The sequence below is a fragment of the Panthera onca genome, chromosome A2 (assembly GCF_046562875.1).
Source record: "Panthera onca isolate mPanOnc1 chromosome A2, mPanOnc1 haplotype 2, whole genome shotgun sequence".
Classification (NCBI taxonomy): domain Eukaryota; kingdom Metazoa; phylum Chordata; class Mammalia; order Carnivora; family Felidae; genus Panthera; species Panthera onca.
Genome location: NC_138340.1, coordinates 30,499,134 through 30,524,680, shown reverse-complemented (window position 1 = coordinate 30,524,680; position 25,547 = coordinate 30,499,134). Strand labels below are relative to the sequence as shown.

The following is a 25,547-nucleotide window of genomic DNA, read 5'->3' as shown; positions in this document are numbered from 1 at the left end:
CCAGAAAACTTCCCAGTCTAAAGCTAATTAGAAACAATTAAATATAACTCAGATCATCAATTCAGAAAATCTTGTTGAGAAGGTGAAGACATAAGGATAGCAGCATTTACCAAAGTAAGCCAAATTGGAGAATTTGGCAAATCCAGTAAATTATCTACTTAATATCTTATATGGCAACAGATATGGGGGTCCTTTTTTTCTCTTTGATATGCTGGCATATCGCCATATCCATGTCAATGCAAAAGACTCAATTCTCCACACAGTGCACTGTCAACACTAGAATATATTGCATTTCGCTCTACACCATAGCCCCCCACTTCAATTAAAAGATACTGTATATGTAAGAAATGTGATTACCCTTGTGAATAGTTGGCTTTCAGAATTCAAGTCAAATATTTATTGGAAAATATGTTTTTCCATTTTTCGTTATCTTAACTAATAAGGTGGTTTTCCAAAAGCAATTCCTGTAAGTAGTATTATTTTATCATTCTAAAACATGTCTTATTGCCTGGAGTGAAAGACAATGTTTTTGTGTGGCTTGATTTTATTATTTTTAATTCTATGATTATCCTTTCACTCCATCATAACTCCCTTCATGTAACTTTAGTAAGATTGGTCAAATGATAAAGAGTAATGATGAAGAGTAGGTTTCTCACAGAAAATAACCATTTGTCTAAGTCCCTGAAAATACTATCCAAAACAAGACAGAGATCAATTAAATAAATAGGCAAATATCATTTAAGGATTATTTTTTAATCATTTTATTTAAGGATTAAGTTAATATTATTTAAGGATCTATTCCTGGATTTTTTGGTGTGTTTAATGTTGTTTTTCCTTTTGATTATCTGTGCCCAAGTTCTGGTCATCTCATTTATTACAAGTCCTTCTCTCACCAGTTGAAAAAAAATGTTCAAACCTAAAATCTGTTGAAAATTTTAATTCCAGTATAATTAATATGCACTGTTGTATTAGTTTCAGGTGTGCAATATAGTGAGTCAACAATGCTACACATTACTCAGTGCTTGTCATGATGAGTGTATTCTTAATCCCCATGATCTATTCCACCCATTTCCCTACCCACCTCCCCTCTGGTAACCATCACTGGTTCTCGGTAGTTAAGAGTCTTTTTTTTTTTTTTTTGCCCCTTTTTTTCCCCTTGTTTGTTTCTTAAATTCCACATATGAATAAAATCCTATAGTATTTGTCTTTCTCTGACTTATTTCACTTAGCATCATACTCTCTAACTCCATCCATGTCATTGCAAATGGCAAGATGGCATTTTTTTAATGGCTAAGTGATATTCTATTGTATATGTATACCACATATTTTTTATCCATTCATCGCTTGATGGATACTTGAGATGTTTCCATAATTTGGCTGTTGTAGATAATGTTGCAACTAAACATAGAAGTGCATAGAACTTTTCAAATTAATGTTTTCATATTCTTTGGGTAAATACCAGTAGTGGAATTAATGGATCATATGGTAATTCTATTTTTAATTTGTTGAAAAAATACTTTTAATATAACATTTAATTTAATTTTCTTGTCATTCCAAGGAAAGTGAATACAACTGACACCAAAGCGTCTATAAGTTGCCAATAACTCTGATATCTCCTCATACTTGTAGCCTTTTACATGATCACAGAAAACCCTTCGGAAAACAATGGAGAAACTCTAGGTCGAAATAAGAAAAACTCGGGTTAGTGTTTCAGTCATTTCCATCCTCTAGACTTTTGCTTTCAGTAGGGGAGACTTCAAAAATCAATATTATAACTTCTGCTTTCATGATATGGTTTCTAGATGCCTGACTAAAATTTATTCCATCACCTTGAGGTTATTCAAATTTCCTACAAAGCAGAACTGGATGTGGGGGGGGGGCAAACATGTAAGCATCTATAATAACTTATTTGTGGGCACCTGGGTGGTACAGTCAGTTTAGTGTTTGACTCTTGATTTTGGCTCAAGTCATGATCTCACAGTCATGAGTCATGAGATCTGTGCTGACAGTGTGGAGCCTGCTTGGGATTCTCTCTCTCTTCCCCTCCCCTGTTCACATGCTCTCTCTCAAAATAAATAAACATTTAAGAGAAAAATAAATAAAATAACTTATTTGAGGATATAGATACTTGTCTGTATCAGAATCTATGGTAGAATTATATTTTGAAAAATAAAAACATGGATATTAACAAAATGTAGACAGATATTAAGAGCCTTTGGATGTGTTCTGGGGTTATTTTTGTTCTTGTTCATCAAAATTTGTATCTAGGAAAGCCACGACTCTTGGTTTAAGTGTCTAAGGAGCTCTGGTTGGCATATCTTATCATTAGCAGTAGCAAAGAGCTATAATATCCCCAAGGACTTTGAGTTAACTTTTAGCTAAGGTAAAAGATATCTTTGAAAGGATGTATATTTTAAAAGACTCTTGTCTTGAAAGAGGAAGGGGAAGGGGTAGAGAGAGAGGGAGATACAGAATTAGAAGCAGGCTCTAGGCTCTGAGCTGTCAGCACAGACTCTGACATGGGGCTTGAACCCACGAACCGTGAGATCATGACCTGAGCCACAGTTGGACGCTTAACCAACTGAGCCACCCAGGTTCCCCCTTTTGTTTTAATTTTTTTAAAGTATTTCTTATAAAATTTCTGTAAGCCTCTCTGATTGAAAACCCATGAGATTGAGAAGATCATTAGATTTTATCTAAACAATATCACCTTTAATATCCAAATCATAGGTTTATATGATTAACAAAACATAGACACTGAATTTTTGTTTTAATGAGTATAATTGGGGAAAATACCCCATATAATGGCAAAAGAATTTGTAAAAATACTACAGTAAACAAAACTTTATTATAGCAATTGAGAAATTCCAAAAGGTTCTGAAGACAGAATCATGGTCACTCTTCTCCCAGTGTCTAATGTGGTAATACTTAAATACCTCAGCTTGCTTAAAGAAGACATTTAACTGGTAAATGGCCTTTGTTTGGCCTTGAAGAGCACTCCCTCCTCAAATCACCATATTCTCCCTGGGTAACTTAGTTCATTTTTGTGTCCTAAACATAATCCCTCCCCTTGGCCAAATGCATTATTATTTCAGCTCTTATTTTCCTCACCCCCCCCTTACCTACCCATACCCCATCTCCATAGCACTCTGTATCTTACTTGGTCCCTTGTCTTATCAGTATGGGTTTGCAAATACTTTTTCCACTTGTAATATCTTCTCTCTTTGCCATTCATTCATATGGTTCCTTCCTTTGAAATTTAACTCTTTTCTTTGAAAAACACTGGATTTTTTTCCATTCCTGGCTGTCTCATTCATGCAAGCTTTTAGCAGTTTACTAACTTGGATTTGTTGATATGTTGCCTTGAAATAAGTGCTGTCAATCTTTTTCACATGTTTATGTTGTATCTCCCAAAGGAGATTATAGACTGTTTAGGAGAATGTCTTTTAAAAATTCCATCTACCCCAAGCAACTAGAACAATGTTCACTCCATGAAAACGTGCTGAATACAGGTTGTTGATTGATCGGCCTACTATATTTTCTTTTCCAGGGAAAGCAGTCCCCCATGATTTGAGTATCTTTCACTTCTTTAGAATGATTAAAAAGTGAGGACTGCAAAATTGTAGTAACTTCCACATTGCTGGATTATTTATTTTAAATTGATACAGAATGTGTGATGGCTATAGCAGTTATGTCCTCATGATAAGAATGGTCGTGAAGTCAAATATAAGCTATACGTATATTACTTATTTCAAAACCTCAAACAGAATTGTTGGAGTTAATGTGGAGCTAAATGGTGTTTTGCGTCCCTTCTTAGCTCTCAAATTAGCTAGAAAGCTTCACTTGAATGTCAAAGCCTACTGTAAAACTCATGGTAAATTTGAAAATACATCAAGACAGAATGTGATGTAAACTTTAAATTCACGCTGCACTTTTACAATAAACTCCCACGAGTATCTAGGAATAATCAGAGCATTAGAAAATGCATAAATATAGGAGATGGGGGTGGGAGGAGGTGGAGAAAGGTCTCTGGATCGCCTAAGATCCGAGGGTGGCTGGCGCTGGTTTGTTTTCAATCCATCTGCGGGTCGCTGATTAGATTCAGCACGCTGGCCAGCTCCCTTGTCCGCCGGGTTTATTGGCCTAAGTGAAAGGAGCAGGAAGGCACCATCTGCTGCTTTGAATTAATAGATAACCGAGAAGCAGTGATGAAGACAGTAGGACAGAGTCAACATATCGGATGTTGACGCCGCTGAGTTCTTGGGGTGTCTTTGTCTGATCGCAGGGTCCCCACTCCTCCACCCAAATCCTCCCGCAGCCAGAAAAGAGAAAGGGCTGAGCAACCAGAAACCCTTCCATTTCTCTGGTATGCTTACCTCAGCAGAAAGTGTTCCCAGTTCTTGGAATTGAAGGATATTCATCATAGCTTTCGCGGGGTGGGCAAGGGCGGGGCTTCTACTTAAACAGTTGAGCTGCATGGTCCCTACACCAATCAACTCAAAATTTGATTCACTTTTATTTTAATGAACGGGTGTATGTAAATTGGTGGAATCAAAGTTTACACAGGTGGGACCAACATGCTGCTAAGCCCCACTGCCCCCACGCCCCAGGTGTGAAGAAGCCTGGGGGAAAGGAGGTAGACTCTTTCTCATAAGGCATCTCACCGACTTCCTCTTAGCCAGACCTCTGGAATAAGCGTCTCCAAATAGACCGCCCACTCTTCGCTAACAAGAAGTCTTCACTGGCCTGTCTATTTCTTCCTCCCCCAAGAACTTTTTGTCCGTGGGAGGGTGAGACAGGTCGAGGCAATGACAACTGGTTAACAAGAAAGAAATTATCCACCAAGGGGAGAGAGTGAGGAGTGTGGGAAAGTGTTAGGGTCGGTACTGAAGCTCTGAGACTAGCGGGCCGCTCCACGCTCTCCAGGCTCTAGCCTTCTGCAGCCACCCTTTACGCAGCGGACACGGGAGAGTTAAGCCAACAAACACGTAAGCGCCGCTCCCTCCCCAATCGGCAAGATGCCTCTTAGGCTCTTGGCTGCATCGACAGCTTGCAACACTCGGCATCTTTTCTGGAGGCGCCTCCTTCAGCGGCTGCAGATGGTATCCGGCTGCGAGCTCGGGGCTCGCAATTGATTCTCCCCCTTGCCCACCTCGGGTCCACGGACGCACCTCTCCCTTCCCCTCCTCCCCTCGCGCTCCTGGGTCTGAGCCCAGCTCGGGATCGCCGGGCAGAGGAAGCAGTCGCGGCGGCGGCGGCGGCTGAGCAGCAGCGCCCGCTCCCTGATTTGGGGAGAAGCGCCCATCCCGGGGAGCCGACCCCCAGCTGCCTCCAGCGCCTCCCATCTTTTGCACCCCTAGCCCGGGGCTCCAAGGACCACCCCCCTCCCCGGGCGCCACCATGCTGGACCCTTCGTCCAGCGAAGAGGAATCGGATGAGATCGTGGAGGAGGAGAGCGGCAAGGAGGTGCTCGGCTCGGCCGCGTCCGGCGCGCGCCTGTCTCCCAGCCGCACCAGCGAGGGCTCGGGCGGCGGCAGCGGCGCCGGGCTTGGGGGCGGCGGCGGTGCCGGCGCCGGAGCCGGGGTGGGCGCCGGCGGCGGTGGGGGCAGCGGCGCGAGCAGCGGCGGCGGGGCCGGGGGGCTGCAGCCCAGCACCCGCGCCGGTGGCGGCCGGCCCTCCAGCCCCAGCCCGTCGGTGGTGAGCGAGAAGGAGAAGGAGGAGTTGGAGCGGCTGCAGAAGGAGGAGGAGGAGAGGAAGAAGAGGCTGCAGCTCTATGTGTTCGTGATGCGCTGCATCGCCTACCCCTTCAACGCCAAGCAGCCCACCGACATGGCTCGCCGGCAGCAGAAGGTAGGTGCGCCTGGGAGGCCCCGGGAGCGGCGCCGGGACGTCGCCAGACGGGCGGGGCGAACAATGGGAGCTGGCGGCGCAGCTGGCGAGGAGGAGCAGAAGCGGGAGACCGCGCCCTGGGGAAGGGGCTACGAGGCCCACTCTCCGCGGCCGGGCCGGGCCCAGCTCCGAGCGCGCCTGGAGCTGCCCGGGACCGGCGAGGGGCCTGGACCTCAGCGCCGCGTGTCCCCACCCGGGCGAGCGGGGGAAGCTAGGCGGGCAGGTCCCGTTCTCTGGCCCAGGAGGCTCGGGGAGTGACTTGCAGCCCGCGGCGCGACTTGCAGCCCGCGGCGCGCTGAGAGGCCTTGCTCGTTTGCCGGGCTCCCGGCACTCTCCAGCGGCGGGCGGCTGCGCTCAGCTCCGGGCCCGCCTTCCTGGGCGTGCGCTCGGCGGGCGGGGGCACCCGGCAGGTGGGGGCGCCGGTGTGGAGCGAGAAGAGCGCCTGGCAGCAGCGCTCGGCTCGCCGGGCCGAGAGAGCCGCAGGGGCAGGCGGGAGAAAGCCAGCCCGGAAGGCGAAGCTTCCAGTCGCTCCGCGAAGGGCACACTCCTCCCCTCACTGGGGTCAGCTGATCCCGACGAGGGTCGCCGAAGGGACCCCCGGCACCGCTTCCCTGTGGCTGCTGTTCCACCCCGCCCTCCTCCCCCTTCCTCCGTGACCCCAGAGCCGGGGCAAGCCCTCCGGTCCCTCTGCCAGGGTCAGCTCCTCCACCTTCCTCCCTTTGACCCTCTTCTCCTCTTCCCAAGGTGACTTCGCCGCCACCTTCTGGCTCTTCAAGGCCCTCCAAGCCCAGCCGCTTTTGGCTTGATAAAGTGCAGCTGCAAAAAGCTTCGCAATTACAAGCATCAAAAGCTTTTTGTGTCTGAGGCTGGGGCACGGCTGAGGCGGCTCCGGACTGCCTTTGATGTGAAAAAGTGCCTATTTCCATCAGCTGTTCTCCAGCCAGAGAAGGGGGGGGGGGGGGGGAAGGTTACTGCAGGATAAGAAGCAGTGGCGGGACCAGAAGAGAAGTCAGGTCCCCAGTTGGAGTGAGTTAGTGAAGAAAGTCGGCATTCCGTTGTCTCTTTTAAGTGAATTTGCCAATTTCATTTTGAGATAATAGCCGGTGAAGCCCCCACAGGGACGGGGTCCTAAAATAGTGAATTTCTTGGTTGCTGCCATTTAAGACTGAATTACATGTTGCGGTAGTAGAGTGTTAGGTTTTCCTACATTTATCCACCCTTATCTTGAGTGAGCACAGATTTCTGTTTGTTTTGCTTCTATATGTACACACCCCAGCTAGCGCTGATGATTTATTTCTGCCACCAGAATGGTGGGTTGGGTTATCACTTTTATTAAAAATCCGACTCATTTCCTGGTTGGGGAATAGCAGGTGGGCTTCCCTCCACTCTGCCCCTCATCAGGGGCCCCTTGCTTCTTCAGCCTCTATTTTGGACTATCATAGACAAGAATATCCTCCGAACAATAAAAGTGTTTGGATTTCCTATCAAGGTTGGGTGTTGGATCCACATACAGGGCCTGATATTTCAAGCTTTAGCTTGTGATTTTTATGGTAATTGTGGGATAGCAGGGGAAGTGTCATCTTTAAAATCTATCCCGTTCATGACAGCACCAACCAAAGATGTCCTATTCCTTTGGTAATGAAAACTGTTGTGATTTAAAGAGAAAAATATAAAACAAACTTTATCAGTCAAAAGGCTCTAGAGCTCTGTCCTTTTAATAGAGGCTTACATTTGGTACTGGAATGGGGAGAGAAATCCATTCTCACAGTGGCCCATTTCTTCTAAACAGAAACTCCAGCCACCTGAAAAGGTCATCGTGAGGTTAAGTTTTTCTGGTCTGATTACATGTTTTACCTGAATCCATTCAAAGCTGTGGTTTTGAGGGGCAGGTGGGTTCTGTTTTTACACATGACCTTACCATCGAAGAGACTACAGGATGGATAGATAACACTGGCTTTTGGTCCAACTATTTTTAGTTAGTGCAGCAAACTAGTGCTAAATGCATATTCCTGCAAAGCTGCCTCAGGGCTGTTTGCCTCTACTGGGAAGCTGAATATTTATCTCCTTATTACAAAAGAAAACAAGGTTTTCCATTTCTGTATCTTCATGTTTTTAGTGTCTTAGAAAGGATGTTTTGCTGTTTTTCTCCAAGCAGAAAGCTTGGAACTTTGATGTATTCTTTTAAATGAAAGTAACTGAAATGTTTGCATAAGCGCTGTGATAAAATTTAAGGCCTGTTAACAAACAAGATTGATAAACTTAAATGAGTCTCAGAGAAATAGAAACCGGTTGTAAACTATACATAGAAACGGATGAGTTAGAAAGAGCTAGAGGAAAAATGATGCAAAAAGGGAATAGAGTGACATGGAGGGAGCCAGAGAAAACTGCCTATGAAAAAGTTGCCAGATTGGGGAGAAGAAGAGATTGTATTGTCAAATCATCACGCTGTGCACCTTAAACTTATACAATCTTATATGTCTGTTATATCCCAATATAGGTGAAGAAAAATATCATGCGGAGTGTAATATACACTTTCTGAAACCAAATACTCTATGTCATACATTGGCTGCAATTTTTCAAGTGCCTACTATGTGCAAGGCACTGCACTTAGATCATTTTTTAAAAATAGGCTTTTTTATTTTTTATTTTTTTTTTATTTATTTTTGGGACAGAGAGAGACAGAGCATGAACGGGGGAGGGGCAGAGAGAGAGGGAGACACAGAATCGGAAACAGGCTCCAGGCTCCGGGCCATCAGCCCAGAGCCTGACGCGGGGCTCGAACTCACGGACCGCGAGATCATGACCTGGCTGAAGTCGGACGCTTAACCGACTGCGCCACCCAGGCGCCCCGAAAAATAGGCTTTTTTAGAAGAGTTTGAAGAGTTTGAGATTTACTGAAAAATTGAGAAAATAGTTCCCATATGCCCCAGCCCCAGTTTTCCCCTATTAATATCTTACAATAGTATGTTACATCTGTTCCAGTTAAAGAACCAATATTGATGCATAATTAACACAAATAGGTAATTTATTGAAATTCTCTTAGTTTTTATTTAATTTGTTTTTTTTTGTTCTTTGATCATTTAAAATTCTCCTAACTCTAACAGTGTAGGAATTACCATCTTTGTTTTTAGAAGACAACACTGAGACTCAGAATGTTTTATAATTTGCCTGAAGCACTATGTGGATAGGAGAAAGAGTGGGAACTGAGGCATGGGGTATTCTGATTTCAAATCGTGTCTTTTTAATGTGTGACACTGGCCAGAAATATTCTAGAGTGAAAAATAGAATCTTAGCATCCTGACAACATGTCAGGTGTACTTTTCCTTTTACCCAGAGTTATTTCTGTTTGAGTTTAGAGAGATCTGCTCCTCTCCCTTTGGGTACCTATCAAATAATCAACATACACAAAATGGACATTTAGGTATTAACCTCATAAAGCATATGAAGGAGAGCGATGGGCCATTATTGGCTGGTAAATCGGAACACCAGACTATTGTCAGGCTTTCTATGTGGTTTGAGCTGAAGACCAACAAAAACAAGCAAACAAACAACAAAACAAAACAAAAAACCAAAAAACAAGCAAAAAACCAAAAAAGGTATTTTAGTTCAGAAAAACAGTTGGAAAAGAGCAGAGGGAGGGAAGGTACCATTCCTGGATCATTTTGTTAGTTAATTACTTTGATTTTACTTTTCCTGGGGAAGAGTGCCTGGTCATTCCAATAATCTCCCTGGTTAAAAGAAGGGACTTTAAATAGACCATGTGTAATCGTATTTTTCATTTATAGGTCTACTCTTGTACTACAGTGAAACTAAATATAACAGGCTAGTAGGTAATTAATGACAAAAACAAAAATCTAGTCTTCAAACTATCACAATGTTTTAGCAGCTCATAAATGACAATGTGAAAAACTGTTCTGTGCTTTTTATTTTCCCTCTTTTGTCATAATGGGAAAGTGAATACCCAGTGGTTCACATGGTAAAGCTGCACCATATGTTTCTAAATTGTGTAGTAACGGTGATGAGTGGCTACCTCATGTGAACTAGCTACTTCTAGAAGTAACTGAGGGAATGTAAAAGCGGGCACTGTAAACAGTTCTAATGTTTAGATTGGCATGGCCAATTTTTTAATATACTAGTAGGGATTATGTCTGGTTTATAAACGTCCAAAATGAATATTGGGTGCATATATACATTTGTGTACATGTATATCTGTGTGTGTGTGTGTGTGCATGCGTGCGTGTGTGTATGATGAGGGACGGGGCAATCCTAAAATCATGTTTATTTTATATGAACTCCTATTTCATTCAAGAGGACTTAATGACTAGATCAAATGTGTTGTAAGTTCAAGCTCCCCATTTCTATGTGATTCATCTTATATCTTGCCATGAAATTATGGCTAATGTTGAGTCATTGTTAGCCACAGAAATTCTGTCTTTATTCATTTACTTATTTGGCTTTGTTAATTGGTCGTGACTCAAGAGCCCATGCCTTTCCTAAAAGTTAAGACCTAGTCCTGGTTAACTATGTATGTGCATCAGTATATGTATATACTTCAAATCCATAATAGTGATTCGTCCATTCAGATATGCTTTGGGGCATTTGGGTTAGCTCTACTATTCAGAATTCTTAAGAGTTGCTTTGTCAATGCGACATATGATTTGGATTTTAAAAAATAAATGTTCTAACCTTTTGAGAGAATGAAATGGCTATTAAGCCAGGATTCCTTGAAACAGAATTGTTTCTTTCTTTATCAGGAGAAGAACTGAAGTCTTTATATATGCTTTCTGGCATTTTCCTCCCAATCTCCTTGGTGCAATGGGCAGGAACTGTTTCGCACTGGTACTAGCAGAGAAATTCTGAAGATGAAGAACACCAAAAAAATAATCAGAGAGGGCTCTTGCTTCATTACATTCTTGGAATAGCCTTATGCTTCCCTAAAACTGGACTGAAGAACAAAGGAAATTAAATCCTTCATTCTTGAAGAATTGTCCTGTGTAAAGTGGGGAAGTCAAATGATTCATAGATCTTCCCCCTACAAAAGCAAATTTAATATATAGTCCTAGGCTATTGCATTAAAATATAATCAGTGTTTGTGACTTGGGGCCAGATGTCTATACAGCTATGATTAAGAGGGTTCTACTAACTTAGAAATAAGTTCTAAATAGATGACTAGTTACTCCTTGCACCAAGCACTCTCCCAGGCGTGGTTACGGAACCAGAAGATACCTGTGAGATAGGTACCTGATTTGGGGAGCTTATGTTCCAGTCTGGAAGATGACATCTATACATGTCAGATAAGTTGAGAATAAGCGAGTGTTTAATTGTAAGATGCTGATTACAAATACTAAAGTATAAGGGAAGAGAATGTGTGCGCATGTGTTCACAAGGGATTGGTTTTAAGAATAGGGAAAATGTTCATGGAGGAAATGGGTTAGGGTTAGGTCTAAAAGAGTTTGTGTGATTTGTGTAAGCATAAGGAAGGACAGGTACCCCACTCTGGAGAAGAGCATGAGGTAGCAGGAATGTGGCAAGGAGCCATTGTTTGTGGGACACTATTAGTCAAATTATTTTGGCTCTAAGTTACAAAAACCCAACTCAAGTGGCTAAATCAAAAGGAACACAAAGGGAAAGGGACAGATTTATTCGTGTATGTAATAGGAAAACATCCAGTGCAGGGATCTACAGGCCTGGCTGGACCTGACTTCTCTGACAGAATGAAGAAACCTGGATAATGAAGAGAAAAGACACTGTGTCTGAGCTCAGTCTGTACCACGAATAAACCTCTGATTGTAGGCAAGTCAACTTCTGTCTCTGGGTAATTTCTTTATCTTTCCTATGAAGAGGTGGATGGGGAAGCTTCAGATAATCTCCAAGGTGCCATTTCTGTGTAGTAGTTGATAGTCCTTGCTGAGCAATGCAGTTACTCATGATCAAGGCTTCTAATTTCCTTCAAACTTCTCTTTGCTATGTTTTTTACATTACATGGTAAGGCAGTATCTTCAAAGAGTCTGAAATGAAGATGAATTTATAGCTCACTTTGTCCAACTAAATTTTCAGATGAGGAGGTGAGATCTTAAAAGATTGTAGGACTGCAGGGGCACCCAGGTGACTCAGGTTGAGTGCCAGACTCTTGAGTTTGGCTTGGGTCATGATCTTTCGGTCATGGGATTGAGCCCACCATGGGCTCCCTGCTGAGTGTGGGGACTGCTTGGGATTCTCTCGCTCCCTCTCCCTTTCCCCCTCCTCCGTTCTGTCTCTCACTCTCTCAAAAATAAATAAATAAACTTAAAAAAATGTTATAAGGCTATAAGGAGGGCTTGTAAACTGGGACCTGTGGGCCAAAAGGGAACCACAGGTAGATTTTGTTTTTTCTACATTGCCTTTTTCAATTTTTTGAACTAGTTATCCACTTATAAAACCATGAGCTTACTTCGCCAAAAAATTTGTATTTCTGGCTTCTCTGAAAACTGGAGGATGAAGGTGGGTTTGAGTTTGTATGAGTTTGCAAAAAGCAATAGAAATGAGACTCCCAAGCCATCACCTAAATAATGAAATGTTGATCATTTTTAACAAAAATTCTCACTCCAAGATAGATACTATATGCATCTGGATGGGAAGACACCAGCTCTCTGGTTCTTTCCAACACCATCTCTTTTTGCTATTGTTGCACAGATATTGATGGTCTGACCCTGGCCCCTGGAACACATCCAAGAAAACGATCTGGAATTTGGAGCTCTATGTTCTCTGTCTCTGGCAACAGTTTCCTTGTTAGGATCAGATTTATAGTTTCTGCAGAATTGAAGAGCTGATGATTCGTATTACCTTGCTATTTTTTTCATTTTTCCATCCAAGTATATGATAGAGTTCTCTGTTAATTGCAGGTAAAGAAAGAGGAATGAAGTCGGCCAGTGTTTTTAAGTCTGTTCATTGCACTTGACATATGATGGACAGTAAAGAATGGTAGTTAAGGACATAGATTCAGAAACTCGAATGCCTGGATTTGTTCCCTTGGCTGTACCCCAAACTGCCTCTGATTTGGGGCAACCTATTTAATCTCTGTGTGACTCAGTTTACTCGTCAGAGTACCTTCATCATTGGATTCTTATAAAAATGAAGTGAGATAATACACTAGAGATTTTAGAACAATGTCGGGCATGTAGCAAGTGCTGCATAAGTGTTCTTATGATTTCAAGTTGATGTGTGCCATGTCGTGTTATTTTTATCTGTAAAAGGACTGAGAAAGTTAATATACGTAAAATACTGACCATAGCATGCCTTATATTCACTATTGCTCTTATCATTGTGATCCTTATTATTGACAAGATTAAGTAGACCTAGCAGGCAGTGGTTATCTATCACTGTGGCATCGTCTTACAGAATGGATGGAGTTGAGGGTCCAATACATCCCTATTTTCTTTGTACAGAAACATTTCACTAACTCTCGGGGTGTGGGCGGGGTGGGGGTGAGAGGGAGGGGAGGGTGGGTGATGTGTATTGAGGAGGGCATCTGTTGGGATGAGCACTGGGTGTTGTATGGAAACCAATTTGACAATAAATTTCATATTTAAAAAAAACAACAAACAAAAACACAACAAAAAAACAAATCCCTAGTCACTATCGTGACCTGGTGGCTCTATGACCTTGGGAACACTATCTAATCTCTTTCAAGTCGTAGTTTCCTCATCTGGAAAGCGGGGGAGTAATATTGAGGATTACAAGAGAAAAGCATGTTAATTGCTTAACAATTCCTTAATATGGAGTAAATATTGAGCAAATGCTATCAGTAACAATAATAGTAGTATTCCTGCATTTTTGTCCACCAGATGCCCCATACTGTTTTGTAGTACAGTGCCCTTGCTCACGCTGTTCCTTATTTTAGAACATCTTTCTCACCTTTTTCTTTTCTTAACTTTTTTGAATGTTTATTATTTTAAAAAAAATTTTTTTTAGCATTTATTTATTTTTGAGACAGAGACAGAGCATGAACGGGGGAGGGTCAGAGAGAGAGAGGGAGACACAGAATCTGAAACAGGCTCCAGGCTCTGAGCTGTCAGCACAGAACCCAACACGGGGCTCGAACTCACGGACTGCGAGATCATGACCTGAGCTGAAGTCGGATGCCCAACCGACTGAGCCACGCAGGCACCCCGAATGTTTATTATTTTTGAGAGAGAGAGAGAGACAGCGCGCACATGAGTGTGGGGGGGGGGGGGGAGGAACAGAGAGAGAGAAGGAGACACAGAATCCAAAGCAGGCTCCAGGCTCTGAGCTGTCAGCACAGAGGCTGATGTGGGGCTCGAAATCTCCAACCATGAGATCATGCCCTGAGCCAAAGTCAGATACTTTAATCGACTGAGCCACCCAGGCGCCCCTTTCTCACCTTTCTTTACCTCATTTGTTCTTGTTTGTATTTTAATTAACTCAAGTGTTCTCTCTTTCAGGAAACCTTACCCAAATCTAAGTGCTTTCTCAACTCCCTACTCTATTTCTACTTTACTTCCTGTACATTACATTTAAATTACCTTATGTGTGTACGCCTCTCTCCCACTAGACCGTAAGAACCCCAAAGACAGGGACCACATTTACTGCCCTTTGATTACCCATTTCTCAAAACAGTGCTTGGCACAAAGCAGGTACTTGTAAACATTATATTTGAAATTCCACACTTGAAATTCCTAGGGAGCTTCTAAGGAGAGTAAGTGAAAGAGTCTTAAATGCAGTCTGCTTCTATTATAGATACTCAACATATTTATTTTTATAAAAACTTCTCGATGGAAAACATGAAGAGTTGACCAATTACCAAATGGTTTCCAAATTATGTAGCAGAAACATACCATCAGTTACTTCCCAGCTTCGCTTGTTTATACCAACAATGGACACATTTCGAGATATTCTAGAGGTGTCTTCTTTTAAAGACTAGAAGCAATTGTGAATTTCTTGATACGGTTGAATCCCTGCCGAACTTGAATCACCGTAGGGCATGTTTAAATGGCCAAACATGAAGTCACAAAGAACCAAAGTCAGAACTGAATCTCCATACTGGGTATATGTTCTTTATTAAGTTTTATTTGATTTAGCTCTTTCTGAAGGAAAAAAAGAATGGTTAGTCAACAGCATTTTAGTGAAAGACTATTTAAAATATTAGCGTCATTGTTGCCAAGGTTTTAGAAAAGAATCTCTAAGTTCTACGTGTTTAGACATAAATATACTTGGGGGCGCCTGGGTGGCTCAGTTTGCCTGGCTCCGACTCATCATTTTGGCGGGGTCATGATCTCCCCTTTTGTGGGATCGAGCTCTGCTATGGGCTCTGTGCTCACGGCCTGGAGCCTGCTTGGGATTCTCTCTTTCCTTCTCTCTCTGCCGTCCCCTGCTTAGGCGCACTCGTTCTCTCTTTCAAGATAAATAAACATTAAAAACATTAATGAAGATGATTTTGTCTGCTTTTATTCTGTTAGGGGACTTGGGGACTGTTGTCTCTCTTATTGTAAGCTGTCTAAAGTCCTTTCTGAGTATAGTTAGGATATAAATAAATAATAACTATCCCACTAGTGCTATTGTATACTGGATGTGGTAATAAGAATAGGATGGGTGTGAAGTGTCTATAAAACAGTAAAACTGCTGAGGTATCAATTTTTCTGATGCCTTTCACTAGTCAAGGGGAAAATTATCTTTGCTAACCCACTGTTTGCATTTTAACAAACAGGGGAAACATTGAGAGTTTTGAAAAAAAAAAAAAATGAATTCTCAAGCCCCCCAGTGTTCCCAGCTTCTGACTACTTTTCTAGAATTGAGAGAAATGGAGTAACCTGATAACATATATATGTCCTCTCAGCAGCCTGTGGGAGGAACATATCAACCTGTCATGTGGTGTTTCTCTGGATCACTTCTGTGCACTAGGAAAGTTGTGAGATACTTGGAGGTTAACTTTAAAAGAAAAAAATCCCTAAGTGTCCCAGGAGCGCATGCTAAGTTACATACCCACCAGGGGCTGTATTGCTTTCAAAAAGATAATGGGATTTTGGCAAACATGCAGAGTGGTACAGGGAACCTACTGTATCGCTTAAGAAAACAAAGGAAACACATTGAAAATTTTCACAAATAATTGTGCCTTCTGTTGCCCATGCAGAAGAACAGCCTTTTGGTGTGGATGGTAGGCATAGAGTTGTTTAAGCAAATGAGTTAAAATATATTTTGAACATCGACTTTGGTGATTTTTCTGACAAGTGCAGCAACTGTTGTCTATAAGGCGGCGTGTCATAACATACTGTGTTCAAAACATTTCTTGAGGACTCTTCCATATTCAATTTTTGTTTGTTATGCATCATCAAACAACATTGTTTTGAGCCACTTCTACATACAAGAAACTCCCTAAATCCTGGAGACAAAATATGCAAAGACGTTTTAGGCAGCCTTCCTGATCTTTAAGAACCTACCAATCTGGTTGAGAAGTCGAGATCCACCAATATAGAATGTAACTTATAAGGCAGGATGTGGTGTCTGAATCTTAAATATTGGTGTTTTTTTGGTCTCCGTCCTTGGCCCTTGTTATGGGTTGATTGTGTCCCCCTTCCCATCCCGCTCCCTCCCCCACCTGCCCCATTCATGTCGAAGTCCTAATCCTCAGTACCTCAGAATGTGACCTATTTGGAAATAAGGTCTTTGGAGATGTTATTAGTTACGATGAGGTCCGTCAAGTGGACCCTAATCCATTATGACTGGTGTCCTTATCGAAAGGGGGGAATTTCAACACAGAGACACAGGGAGAACACTATGTGAAGAGGAAGGCAGAGATTAAAGTCATGCTTCTTCAAGCAAGGAACGGCAAAGATTAGCAGAAGCTAGGGGAGAGGCATGGAATATATTCTTACAGCCTCAGAAGGAGCCATCTCTGCAGACACCTTGATCTTAAATTTCTAGCCTCCAGAGCTGTGAGAGGATAAATTTCTGCTTAAGCCACCTAGTTTGTGGTACTTCGTATGGCAGCCATACTGGACTAATACAGCCCCCTTCTCTATATCAGCTCTCCGGGCCATTTCACCACTAATGATGGTGTTAGCTACTGACATCCCTACACCTCCCATGCTCAGATCTTTGGCTCTAGCGTGAGTCTCTGACCAGGCTTCCAGACCCATTCATCAGGCTGCCAAAGGTGTGGTCTGAGACTGGTTCAAGTCAGTGAGCACTTCATCATGGGTCTACAATGAGATAAGGAACTGCACTGGAATGTAAGTTAACTCACTACTTTCTTCAAGAAAGTCTTGCCACACACACACACAAATGTCAGCTGGATTGACCCGCTTAATGATGAAGTTGATGTAATTTCTCATACTAGTATTTTATCTTGGTAAGGACCAATAACCAGCAGTTCATGGATGATGACACAGGTCTGCAGACTACACTTGGAAGAACATTGACCTTCATGACATGTCCCATGGGATGTCTTCAGCCCACCCAACAATAGAATTTCTCACCAAGTCTCTTTCTCCTCTATTTTCTGATTCACTGACTGTCCTACTGGTGCTACTATGTAACTAAGCTGTTCAACACGGTAGGGCACAACTCAACTTCGAGTCTTTACTGTTGGTCGTCCTAACCACCAAAGGCCACATACATCCTGTCGATGTTCCTCCTGTGCAAGTTTTCGTCTTTCTCCTTCTCTTCATCTTCATTACTGGTGCCCTGCTTTGGGTGCTCACGATTGCTTGCGTGGGCTTCTGCAACAATATCTTTCTAACTGTTCTCTCTGCCTCCTTTCCTGCCCACATTCCTCCAGATACCAAGGTGATCATTCTGCAGCACAGACCCAATCAGGACTTTTCTCTGCTCAGACTTCTTGGGTGGCTTTCTGTTTCTTGCGCAGGATACACTCTAAACTCATTTGCGTGGCCTAAATGGATCCTCTCTCCCCAGCCAGGCTCTACTCTTGCAATTCTGCACACACCCTCAACTTCAGCCTATTAAACCACTTAGCATCCCTGCACTGCCTTCTGTCACTTGCCTTCTATCACTCTCTAGGTGGATGATGGCACCCAGTCATTATAAAGAACAGGAATAAATAATGACTATTTATGGGATGTTTATTCTGTGGAGTCACTGCTGCATAAATTTATAAGCCTTATCTCATTTAATCTTTACCATGGCTCTGTAAGGTAACTATTAATCATCTCAACCCTACCAAGAAAACCAAGAGACAAAGCAGTTAAGAAACTTCTCTTAGGTCACACATTTAGTTTAGAGAGAGGGGTTGGGGCCCAGGTGGTCTAACTCTAGCCTGCCCTCTGAGCGATATGCTCTAGTAATTATATTGAAGCATTTAGCACACCTAACTTCAAGGTAGATCAGTTCTTTTTCTCCTGACTCTACAGAGATGATTTCATTTAGTATCCTCTGGTGTCTGATCAATATGTATACAACTCAATAGATTGTTGATGCAGAACTCATGATTATTGAATTCATGATTATTTAGAGAACAGTAATAGATGTTCCTTACCGTTTATAGCATGCTCACTGAGATGATCTCATCTTTTCTTTAAAACAACCTTTTTGAGTAGTGGGGCATCCATCCTACGTCCCTGTTTTGTGGCAGGCAAAGTGAGGTATGGGGAAGTCCCACTGGCTGGGCAAAACTATAGAGCACCAGCCTTGGCCTCCTGAGTGCATCTAGGGCTCACTGCTATGCCTTCGGTCTTTGGTTCACACAAAGTATGCCTGAGGCCATTGCAGACTTTTGAAGGCCTACCCCATCTCCTAGTAAACTTACTAAAATATACCTCACATCCATTTATTTTTGTATTCTTAATAAAACTGGAAGGGTTTTTTCAATCTTGCCTTAAAACTATTTGTCTATATAACTTGGTTAGTAAATGACTATGATTCCTTAGGAATTATGGTGCATTCACAGGAATCCTCACCAACTGTTTTCAATTCTAGTGATAGGAGTACTACACTGAACAATTAATGAAGTCGACAAACGTTTGGAAGTCATTTACCTGAACATTTTTAGGTTTGAGTTTTCATTTTTAGTTGTAGATACTGGAGACAATACATTTTATTTAAGGTCTCAGACATTTCTTTAGGCTCCTGGGAAATTTCAAGACTCTGGTCACCATGCCTTTGTTGATTACCAGGTAAAATAGAGTTCCTCCAGACTTAATGGAAGAAGTGGCATTTGAATTAAGCCTCCAGCTGACTGAGAAAATCAAAGGATAGTAGCACGATGTATTTTGGAGGGAAGGATAGATATTTTCAAGTATTCAGAGATGATGTAATGCAAAGCAAGTTTGAGGACCTCTGAACAAATATGATTGAATAAGGTTCTAATATCAGAGATAACAGAAATAAGAATAAAGGTTGGTCAGGACTGTGGATATCCTTCAACACCAGGGTACAGGTATTGGGAGGGGGGCTTCATTCATTCATTCATGTATTCATTCCCTATGCTGTACTTTTCATCCTCTGGACTTACTTATTTTATGGCTGGAATGTTGTACCTTTTAATCCCCTTCACCTATTTTGCCCATCCCCATACCACTTTCCCTCTGGCAACCTCCAGTTTAGTCTCTGTATTTATGAGTATGATTCTGTCTTCTGTTTGTTTTGTTTTTTTAGTTTCCACACTTAAGTGAAAGCATAGGGTATTTGTCTTTCTCTGCCTTGACTTATTTCACTTAGCATACTATCTTCTAGGTCTATCCATGGTCTTGCAAATGGCAAAATCTCATTCTTTTTATGGGTGAGCAACATTCCATTGTGTAGATATGCCACATTTTCTTTTGCCATTCATTTATGGCTAGCCCCTTAGGTTGCTTTCATGTTTTGACTATTATAAATAATGATGCCGTGATGAAAATAATGCTGCACGTGTCTTTTTAAATTAGTGTTGTCAGATTCTTTGGGTAAACACTCAGTAATGGACTCATAGGATTGTATGCTATTTCTATTTTTATTTTTTGAGGAGCCTCCATTCTGTTCTCCACAGTAGCTGCCTCATTAGACTTCTCTCTCCTCTACATCCTTGCCAACACTTGTTATCTCTTGTCTTTTTTATACCAGCCATTCTGACTGCTGTGAAGTGATATCTCATTTGTGGTTTTGATTTGCATTTACCTGACGATGAGTGATGTTGAGCATCTTTCTGGGTGTCTGTTGGTCATCTGTGTGTCTTCTTTGGAAAAATGTCTATTCAGGTCTTCTGCCCATTTTTTAATAGGATTATTTGGTCTTTGGTTTTCAGTTGCATAAGTTCTTTATATATTTTAGATCTTACCCTTGTATCAGAAAGCTCATTTGCAAATAGCTTCTACCTTTCAGTCAGTTGCCTTTTCATCTGTTGACGGTTTCCTTTGCTGTGCATGGGGGTGATTTTATCTGGTAGGCGGTGAAGAACCGCTGAAGAATTCTGAGCAGAACTGAGACATGACCACTGTAATATTTTAAGAAGATTAATCTAAGCAAAGTGTGTGGAAAGCATGGAGAAAGGAGAAAGGAGGAGTGTAAATGCCTTCACACTGTAAGAAAAGGTCGCCAATTAGGCCTGAACATTTTATCCAGCACAGATCATCTTTACAGTGTTGTGGGGAAGTTTGTAGAAAATCTCAGAAAATGAATGCCTATTTGTAGAAGTGTTTTGAATCACTAGTTCAAAAGCATTTCGCTAGAACAGTTGTTGACTACTGCGTTGATTTTATCAGAGTAATTTTTATGTATGTGTCATAAATGTGTGGGATATAAGTGTTCATTTCTGTTCTTACAAATTTTAAATATGTGAAACAAATTGCCTGCCCTTTGTATTTAATTTCAGTGACCAGTATTCTAATACCTTCTCATGCAGGTACAAAAACACTTCTGCCTAACATTGTGAAAACCATAATGACTCTTGGACAAAGATCATAGTAAACCCAGTGTCATTTCAGAAAATGTACACGTGATTCCATTTCAGGTTCCAGGCTGACCTTGAGGACTCATATGGAGCTTAATCTGGCCCCAAGAGGCCATGAGCTCCAGAGTAAGCCCAGGCTTGTGTCAAGCCCACAGAAAGACAGGGGAGGAGGCCTGGCTGGTGGCTTTTCTGGGAAGAAAAACTTTTTAAAAGGTGCCCAAACAGACTAGAAGAGACTTTTAGATTTGTCCCTACCACTGTAGGATTCCACCCTAAAACCTGACCTAGGTTTGCACAGGCATCCAGGGAGTAAGGAACATTCATACTCTCTTTCCTTCCTTAATCCTCCTCAGTTGGGAAGATTGTGATCTTAGTGGTAATGTTTAAGAAAAGTTATTGGACTCCATTTATTAGTGGTCAGAGTCTCTCACGTTGAAAGGGAAGCACATGGTTTCCGGTAGTCTCTCTTCTCGCACATTCTTGGGTACTATCATCTTTTATCTGTTAATAGAGATGATACAATTTGGATGTGGACATAGGGGTAGAGAAAGGTTCCATACTGTGGTCTAGTCTTCCAAAGTTCTAATGATAAAGAGGGAATTTATTTTTCATTTGACACTGTTATCTGTGTGTATAGTTCTCCTGAGAAGACGGGTGACTTTGGTCTAAGATAAGATGCCTGTATTCCTGGGTCATCAGGTCATTACACCATCTCAAAGGCTTCAACAAACCACATTAATTGCCAGAGGGTCACAGCTCGTGTGGTGGAGAAGGCTGCGTTGCAGCTAGGGAATAGATAGAATCTGAATGAACATGGGGAAGCAGGAAAACAGGTATTCTAGGGACCACACGAGCAAAGGCACAGAAGCCACACAAAGCCAGACCACAAAGCCCTCACAAGGAATAAGATTGGAAAGGCAGGTTGGGACCAGGGAGTGGTAAATATTGAATACTACTGAACTTTGTCTATTGTCCTTTATTTGGTAGGCACTCAGGAGCCTCTGAAAATGATTTGTACTCCTAGTAGCTCCGGTGGAAATAGCACCAAACTGAGGCAAAGGACCAATCAAAGATAATGCAGACACCTGGATGATTGCCAGATGGGGAGTGATTGGCCTTGACCTTGTCTTGAAGTGACGTGTTTTCCTATGAGGCATTTTGAGGCTTCAGAATTTCCAAAGAATATTGTCAACACGAGCAGAATGTCTCATTTGCAAAGGACATGATTTGCTATAGCATTTTTCCATGACCAAGTTAGAAACAACTTCCTATGAGCTTTGGCAATGGCTCCGCATCATTTGCCACCCTTCCTGTTTCCCTGGAGAGGGGAAAAAAAAATTTCTTTCTACTATCTACTTTTCACAGGCAGCCTATATATATTGCTGTGTATTATGATTCAGCATTATAGACCTTCAAAGCGAACACACATAGGTTAAGATTTGTAGTTGTTTTAATTAATCTGAAGCACATTCCCCACCCACCCTACCTCCCCAGAGCAGCATTTCTAAACAATTGTGGATCTGCTGTTTAGTTCAATGAGCTTTTCATATTTGTCCTTTAATTTCTATGTGCTGAGAGCTCAAAGCTATCTTTTAGTCAATATTCAATTAGGATTTGAGTTGGAAGGCTGTGTTGAGCTCTTACAGAAGATCATAAGGTAGTTATTTGCTTTCACCACTTTTCACTAAAGAAATACAGGTTTGCTGCAGCATGAATTAAATATGCCAAATTAAGTGTATGTTTACTTCCTTATGAGCTGGCAATAAATGACATTGTTGGAAAGTCAACATTATACATATTGTATACACCAAAATTTCAGGAGATTTATGATCTACCACATTTCTTTCTTCTCCGCTCAGTTAGAACTCTGCATTTCTGTTGGGTACTCATCCAAATGCTTCCATGTAAGGCTTTCTCTAATCACTACCCTTTGGCGCACTCTTTTGTTTCTACACAACCTATTACTCAATATTATTTTTCTCAGTGAGCTACATTTTCAGAACAAAAATAATTCACTCCTAGGATTAAAAAAAAAGCCTAAGATTTTCTACAAATAAAATAGCAACACAGATATTTAGAGAATGCAATATTTTTTTTTAAATTTTATTTACACCAAATTTATTTGCCTACTTGAAATGCCTTTGGGATCTTAGGGAACAACAACAGTCTGAGACATTTATGCTAAGTTGGATGAAAAATTTCACTTGTTCCATGACCCAAACTCATATAAGCAACACATATTACTAAAGTGATGTGGGTAATCTGTAGAATTAACCAGTGAATTTAATCAGTATGACCAGCCAGTTGAGATGATTCAAATGAAACTTTCCATTGTACATTATAAATACTAAAAAGTCTACATATCCTTTGTAGTAGAAACTTGGTTATCTACCTGTTATTCACTCTCCAATTCCAAACAGTTTTTTTTCACATAATTTCCCCCCAACCCCCAACTTCAGAAATAGATGCAGATTAGTGTAAGCCCATCAAAAATGACATTGTACTGGAAATACCACTGGCTCCTGGTTGACCATGTGACCTAAATTGATCCAATCAGACTGAAGGGAAGAACTTGTATTTTATGTTTGGGAGAAGAGTTTTACTCCCCCTCTCCTGATGGACATACGACGGAAGCATAGCTGTCATGGCTACTGGCAGCCATCTTAGAACCATGAGGAGATCCAATTTAGGCTGAAGCCAGGCCTAAGGATAATGAAATAGTTGAGATACAGAAAGAACTTAAGTTTGTGATGACAGTATTGGACCACAACATTCAGCTAGACCTGGAGCCCACCTATCATATTGACTTCTAATACTGTAGTAAATTCCTTCCTTGTGTAAGTCATTTTTAATGGGATTTTCCTTACTTTTGGCCCAAACTAGTTTATTTTATGCTGTATTTCTCTTCAAAACAGGAATTCTGGGAGGTGCCTGGGTAGCTCAGTTCCTTGAGCTCCTGACTTCAGCTCAGGTCATGATTTCATGGTTTGTGAGTTTGAGCCCCATTTTGGGCTCTGTGCTGACAGTGCGGAGCCTGCTTGGGATTCTCTCTCCCTCTCTTTCTCTCTCTCTGCCCCACCCCTGCTCTCTCTCTGTCTCTCAAAAATAAATAAACTTAAAAAAATAAAAACAGGGATTCTTGGACTTGAATTATCAAGCATTAAGTCTTTAATTTATTTAGCATATTTAGATTCAGACATAAGTAGAAATATAATTCTATTTACCATGTAAGAAGCGAAATAAGAATTCTTTCCTTCCAACTCTGTATAATTTGGCCAAAAAAAGTTTGTTGATTAGTATAAATCATGTCTTAGCACAAGGTCAGCTTTTATTGTAACTAAAAAAATAAAGTGAGTTCAATGAAATAGTTGTTCTTAGTCTGACTTAAATTGAGTATTTTTACATATTTTTCTGTAAATAAAAATAAAACCTTCAGAAAAATAATATGGAAATATATGAAGTAAAATTTAAAGTAATCCCCTAATCCCACTACCCAAAGACATACAGTTTACACATAAAATATATTTATATTATCTACCTGGATATATACTTTTACATAAAAGTAATAATTCTGTAATAGTTTTGCAACCTGTTTTTTTGCACAGCAGTATACAAAGGAAATCTCTGCACGTCAGTAAACATAAAAATGTCTCCTTCTAAATAGCTTGTAGCAATCGAATGTATGGATGCACCATAATTTATTCAACTAGTTGTATATTGATTTCTGCTTCTTATTACTGTCTGCGTTCTACAGTGAACATCTTTGTGTGCATGTATTTGTACAATTTCTCCAAATTTCTACATTCTCCAAATATGTATGTACTTAATATGAAAAGTATATTCATTTAAGATTTTGTTACCAGTTTCCACAGCATCGGTAAATATTTACATTCATTCCCACTAGTGGGACATAGTCTCTTTCTTCATGGTAAAAATGGGCATCTTTTTTTTTTGTTTTTCTGGCTTTGACAACCTGATGGGTAATGTTTTTAATTCTGTAATTGTATTTTCTTTTGACATGTTTATTACCTCTTTATATTTCTTCTTTACAAATTCCCTGCCACAATCCATCCATTTTTCTATCTTTTGATTTTAAGAGCTCATTCTGTTTTAGTGGTATTAATACTTTGTCATATGCATGAAATTTGTTTTGTCTTCTGTTGTTGGATCATTTTTATGTTCTTTACATTGTTGGCCTATTTCTGTTTAACTGAACAGAACTTTTTGATGTAGTAAGATCTAACTACTTTCCTTCTTTATGGCTTCTGGGTTTCAAGTAATGAAACCTTTTCTACCCAAAGATTATGAAACTGTTCATACATATTTTTTTCTACTACCTTACGGCTTCATTTTTGGTCTTTACTTTTTTGACTCGTGAAATTTATTATGGTGTAATGAATGAAGTATATGAAACCAACTTACTTTTCAAGCAACTGGCCAGTTGTCTCAATATTGTAGATTAAATAGCCGATTTGCTCTCCAGTTATGTTAAGTGGCTCCTTATCAAATACACAAAATTCTTATTAATGTATAAGTTTGTTTAGTTCTTGGTGGAAAGCCATTAATCTAACTTTCCCTTTCTGTACTGTAACCACTATGATTTCATTACTGTAGTTTTATGATGGATTTTAGGATATATTAATGTAAAAAAAGTTTTTTTTATTGTACTTCTTCAGAATATCCCTGACTCTTCTTGGAATTTTTATTCTTTGGGAAAATATTTTTTAATGATTCTGTCAGTTTGAAAATAAAAGATCATTTGGATTTTGATTGAAATTCC

The 25,547-nt window shown here is 40.9% G+C and overlaps 1 protein-coding gene across 16 annotated transcripts in view; it reads left to right on the top strand.

Annotated features, from left to right (window-relative positions):
- Positions 1-4,814: 4,814 nt before the first annotated feature.
- The window catches only part of CADPS (calcium dependent secretion activator), a 476,502-nt gene continuing 455,769 nt past the window's right edge, over positions 4,815-25,547 (top strand). For 4 of the 16 annotated variants that reach the window (XM_060631489.3, XM_078442873.2, XM_060631488.3 and 1 more), the window contains exon 1: positions 4,822-5,850. In XM_060631489.3, the coding sequence (XP_060487472.1) occupies positions 5,401-5,850 (450 nt within the window). In that variant the 5' untranslated portion in view covers positions 4,822-5,400. Of the gene's footprint in view, positions 5,851-25,547 lie in introns of all 16 variants that reach the window. The other 12 variants (XM_081794958.1, XM_060631486.3, XM_060631478.3 and 9 more) reach the window with 6 other exon arrangements.